Here is a 5,508-nt window from a genome sequence, read left to right on the forward strand (position 1 = left end):
CTTGTTTAAGCTATGACGTGTCCCCGCTGTGCTGGGTTTTTATTTATGAGATATTTATTTATTGTTTTTTTTTTGTTAGATTATTTTATCAATATACAACTCTATAATTGAAATAAGTTCCACATTTTTATGGAAAGCAAAAACTATAACTAAGATGCAAGGAAATAAAAGTAATAATTTATGCCATAAAAGTCATGAGAAGTTTAAATTGTTATTTGACAAGCAACCACTATTACTACTACTTACAGAAGATTTATTTTGGTTAAATTGTTTTTTAATAGTTGGTATAACCATTTATTAGTACTGTACTTTGATTAAAAATGTATTAATATCATAAATATAAAAAAAGATTTAACACTAAATATATTACAAAACAATCTATTTTAAAAGTTTTTATTAATTTATAAAATATTCATTTACAGGAAAAAAAAAATGCAATCTAAATTTTTAACTTTATATTGTTGATTATTGCCTAATAGTAAAAATATTTTGTTAAGAAATAAATAATAATAAAAAATAATTTTTAGAAATTTTATAATGTTTTTTTTTATGAACTATGAATTTAATTAAATTTGTAATAATTTATTTTGATATTTTAATTTAAAAGTTTTATATATAATGTCTATGGCAATTAGTCAAATACAAAATGCAATCATTAATAGTTCCTTCTTCTTGACTTTTTTGTTCTAAACAAATAACCAAAAATATTTTTTATAGAAAGTAAAAATTAAAATATTAAATATTTTTACCTTTTAGGGCCTTTAACAAAACACCAATCTACACTTATTTGTTGACCTAGTATATCAGTGTTGTTAAGTCCTTCACGAGCTCGAGAAGCTTCTTTATATGATTCATATTCAACTAATGCATAGCCCTAGAAAATAAGATATAATATAACATAATAACTTATAATACATTACTAACAGTTTTTTTTTAAGGTTGGTTGATACTACTAAAATACTTTGGCCATAATCTTAATCTAAAATTTTTAACTAAACTTTTATAATATATATCTTTACAATATAATTCTTTCACAATAAAAATATTTAGAGAATTTTTTTCCTTAAAACTCACTTTTAAAAAACCAGTCCTACGATCTAAATTTAAATGTAAATTCTTGATTTTACCAAATTCAGCAAATTTATCATGTAAGTCATCCTCTTGAGCTTCTTCATGCAGAGAGGAAATAAACAATATCCATCCTTCAACAGCTAGAAAACATATATTATACATAAATTATTTCAAACATGATTTTTATTTTACACATTGTTTACAAAACATACATCTCTGAGGTCCTGGGCCATCATCATCTGTTTGATCAATTGTTTCAAATTCAGCTTCGTCTTTGATATCGTCTCTTTTTGTTTTGTCATCAAAACCACGACCTTTTCTTCTTCTAGCTTTTTCTTTAAGCTTAGATATACTTTCTAAAAAAATGTCTTACTTTTTAAAATGAAACTTGGTAATTTTACAAAACAAGCAAACAGTACATGTTCTATATTGAATAATGCACCATATGTATTTTGTGTCACACTCTTTTCTTTGCTCCAGCCTCTAATAACAGAGCTATAATATACCAAATACCACAAACAAACCACCAGATGGTCATAAAGCAGCTATTAAAACATAATATGTTTCTGTAGTTTAATGACCATAAACCAAAATATATACTAAAATATCCCCAACTTAGAAATATAATAATTCACTAAAATTGTTTGCGAATTGTTTGGGATATGGAAATCAGCTCTTGAAGAAAAGATTTTAAGAATAAGTAGGAGTAAAATAGAGTACATAGAGAACGAGTTTGACAAAGGAGAACATGAGGTAGGCAAAATGAGGAGTTCAGTGACAATAGGCGAGGATGTAATAGTAGAGATGGAAAGTTTTAAGTATTTAGGAACAGTTGTGAGGAAGACAAAAAACGAGATGGAGGGATATAATTGAATGCGATATGAGGACGGTTGATGTGGGAGATTGTTTCAAGTATATATATATATTTTTTTAATCATATTTAATTACACTATATAAGCTTTAATTTGAAATAATTTAAAATGATAAGAGTATTCCAACATATACGGAAAAAATTCTGGTATTGAGGTTATTTGATGGTAATAGTAATTATTAGTACATCATATTGGTAATTTTTGTAATAATTAAATTATCGATAAATATCAAAATTTGATAATAATGGTATTTATTAAATTTTAGAAAATATTAACTTTCACCTAATTTGATTGCATTTTACTAAAGTGAAACTTCAATTAACCATAATTTGTTTATTCGTTATTACTAATATAACTAATTGTAGTTTGATACGTCTTTAAACTTTAATGACGAATAAACAAATGATAGCTAATCGTAGTTTCACAGTATTTTAATTGGTGATAGTACTCATATTTAGAATAAAATTTAATCATTGTAATTAGTTAAGATCATGCATCTTTTTTGATATTTTTACTAAAAATTGGGAATTCTTTTAATATTATTGTTGGTATATATTAAAAAATGGTAAAAATATAACAATATAATAATATAATGACTATAAAATTATATCAAATTAATAGTACCTATAGATACTGCTGATTAATATATAATTATTATGGTAAATATTAATCAAATTTAAACCAAACCCAAATTATTGATAATAATTATTAAATAATGAAAATTTTGGTATATTAAATAAAACCGGTTTTGAAGGTAATACTGAATCCCACTGGTGGATTTTGCCAGATCTAGTTTGAAGTATTACCAATAAAATTTGTTTGCTATCTGTTCAGTTTACAAAAATGTATATCAATATAAAGTGAAAACTAAAGAAATCAACATTGATTGATTATAACAACAATTTTATGGCACATTTCCCTATATTACATGGATTGGAAGGAATTTTTCAAAATAATGGTGCCAATAGTTTTAATTATTTACATTTTATAATTATTTGATATATTATTTAGCAAAATCATTTATTAAAACTTTGATCAGATTTTTTCTGAAGAAATTTTGAGTGTTTATATAATCATAGGAGTATCAAGACCTTTTTCGAGTAGAGATACTACTCTTGAAAAGAATTATAGTTATTAATTTTGAATAAATTATGGAAAACTATAGAAATACCAACCCAAAACATTACATTATACAGTATAAATTTTCTGGATAATGCCTATAAAGAATCTATACAAAGTATTAAATTTATATTACACCCTTAATTAACATAAAAACAGCTGAACCCCACTTAATTATGTAAAGTATTGATCTAATATTTCTTTTATCTTTTTCATAAATTTGTGGGTTTCTAATCTATGTTTTTCGATTAAAAACATTTCAACATAAACTTTTTTTTTCAAAGGTAATATAGTAATCTTACAAATTTGATAATCTAAAAAACCCCACTTTCAAATTGGGACTACTGCATATTAGTTACAGAAATATTACCGTCAACTTCTTCGACGAATTCTTCAGCATTTAAATCCAATACATCAGCCATTGTTAGAAGTTGAACTGTAACAATAAAATGCTATTAATTAAAAGTTTAAAATATTAAAATAAATAGTGGTTTTAATATATAAAATGACTGAAAGAATATTCAGTATTATTCATTTACCTTCTATAAATTATCAAATTATGTCAACAATAAACTATATAATTTGATGAAAATGCACATACGGTTTTACTTTAACTCACTGCGATGGCTAAAACAGTTTTAACCAGTAAATGACGAAAAAAAAAATTAGACTTAAATAATGACTACACTGTATCTTGAATTCAATTCGTAGATGGTCGACGGCATTATCATTAGAAGTATAACATAACCATAGATCTATGAACATGACGTCATAAAATAAAGTTTACGCCCTCTGGAGAATTTGATTAAAGAGTAAATCTTAATCTGAATAACTAAAAATAATATTAGAAACTATAATTATATTTATATAATTATAGTATTATTATATATTGGCCAAATATATGCTAATTTTTTTTTTATTACAATGGACCATAATAAAGGGTAAACAAAAAAATGAATATTTTTATTTATTAAAAAAAAAGGATATTTAAAAATCTCAGTAAAAGAGTACAAGTGGTAGTGAAATTCAGTGACTTATTTACTTTTGTAGCTTTAATTTGGGTAAAAAGACATTTGAAACTCAAATATTGTAATTCTACTTTAAAATTAGTTGGGGACGTTGCGATTGAACATAATAACAGCTTCTCTATATCGGTATTGGCACCAGGTCTCGGGACAGGTACTGAATAACTATGAAAAACTAAAAGTAACTAGTATTTTGTAATTATTACTTTTATGTAACTGTATCGAAAGGAGTAATTACATTAAAGAAACGAAAATTCCTACCACATGCGATATATCATGTAACGATTAGCCAGAACGAGCAAACTTGTGATTGTATGAGTGTAAGCAATTATATATGCGCAATACATTTTTCTTGCATCATTTTTATAACCCAATATTACGTGTTAATATTGATATTCAGCCATCCCCTTATTACCCGCTTCATAAGTGGAGGTTGGCTGAGTCTCCATTTTGTGACTGCGGAGTAGAGATGTGTCGTTCGCGAACGAACGGATCGCATTGAACGGGTCAAAATAGTGAACGAAATGATTCAGATCGCCGAACCGTAGTGATCCGGATCCCCCAAAAACTAATTTTTTCCCGTATAAATCACACTGTACCGATTTGATCGCTTACCAAATATCAATGATAACATATTCATATGTCATTTGTTTATACGACACATCCCTAATCCGAATCGCGAATCATACATGCGATTCGCGAATCGGGAACCGCAAAAGAATCAAAACTATACTGAATGTTCCATTCAATTGACTCTAAATATCTTTTAGATCGCGAACGGGTCTTTGATCCGGATCTTCTAGTTGACCTGATTCGAATGAATCGGATCACTTAGGTGAACCATAATTCCCATCTCTACTGCGGAGAACTTCAAATAGTAAGACATATCGTAGAATCCTGCCCCTTCAGAGCAAATATGTTAGAGTTCTTGGAATTCACCAAGGAGGTAGTGATGCGACCGAATGGTTATCCCAACTTGGATGTCCGACTTTAAGTTATCATTTTTAGTTACCAAAAAATTTTCTGTATTTACCTAAATTATTAATTAATTTATTTACTGTTTTCGTACCTATTTATTTACCTTTGTCTTTACATGTCTATTTGATTATTTATTTATTATTATTTTTTTTTTGTTATGCCGATGCCATATGCTAATATAATATATATACGTGTTAATCATAGATAATAATAATTTACCCTCTAATACCCTATAATCAGTAGGCCTTTTAAATAAAAAGCCTCTTAAAAATTTTTTCGCAACGCTAAAATTCAGATTTTTGTTTGTTATCTCGAAACAGATACCGTTATTATCAACAATAATCATTAACAAACATGTATATTTTATCATTTTTCACGTAAAATAAAGTTCCACTTTTTTCCGTTTCAGCGCTCATAGTCGTAAAAATCTTATGTAGAACAGG

At 26.5% G+C, this 5,508-nt stretch overlaps 1 protein-coding gene across 1 annotated transcript; it reads right to left on the reverse strand.

The window, feature by feature from the left end:
- Nucleotides 1-18: 18 nt before the first annotated feature.
- On the reverse strand, nt 19-3,758 carry LOC126903869 (RNA-binding protein 8A). The gene is made up of 6 exons (XM_050682405.1): nt 3,602-3,758; nt 3,433-3,498; nt 1,284-1,427; nt 1,075-1,211; nt 750-874; nt 19-686 (listed from the first exon to the last, which is right to left on the reverse strand). The coding sequence occupies exons 2-6, from the start codon at nt 3,482-3,484 to the stop codon at nt 656-658; spliced, it is 489 nt and encodes a 162-aa protein (XP_050538362.1). The 5' UTR covers nt 3,485-3,498; nt 3,602-3,758; the 3' UTR covers nt 19-655.
- Nucleotides 3,759-5,508: the final 1,750 nt, after the last annotated feature.

The sequence above is a fragment of the Daktulosphaira vitifoliae genome, unplaced genomic scaffold (assembly GCF_025091365.1).
Source record: "Daktulosphaira vitifoliae isolate Bord-2020 unplaced genomic scaffold, ASM2509136v1 Scaffold_4, whole genome shotgun sequence".
NCBI lineage: Eukaryota > Metazoa > Arthropoda > Insecta > Hemiptera > Phylloxeridae > Daktulosphaira > Daktulosphaira vitifoliae.

Bases quoted from the DNA above. Each gene is read 5' to 3' on its own strand.
- LOC126903869 (XM_050682405.1), bottom strand. From the start codon at position 3,484: ATGGCTGATGTATTGGATTTAAATGCTGAAGAATTCGTCGAAGAAGTT. The intron at 1,428-3,432 runs GTAATATTTCTG...ACATTTTTTTAG, and splicing joins ATTCGTCGAAGAAGTTGACG to AAAGTATATCTAAGCTTAAA. The intron at 1,212-1,283 runs GTATGTTTTGTA...TATGTTTTCTAG, and splicing joins TGGCCCAGGACCTCAGAGAT to CTGTTGAAGGATGGATATTG.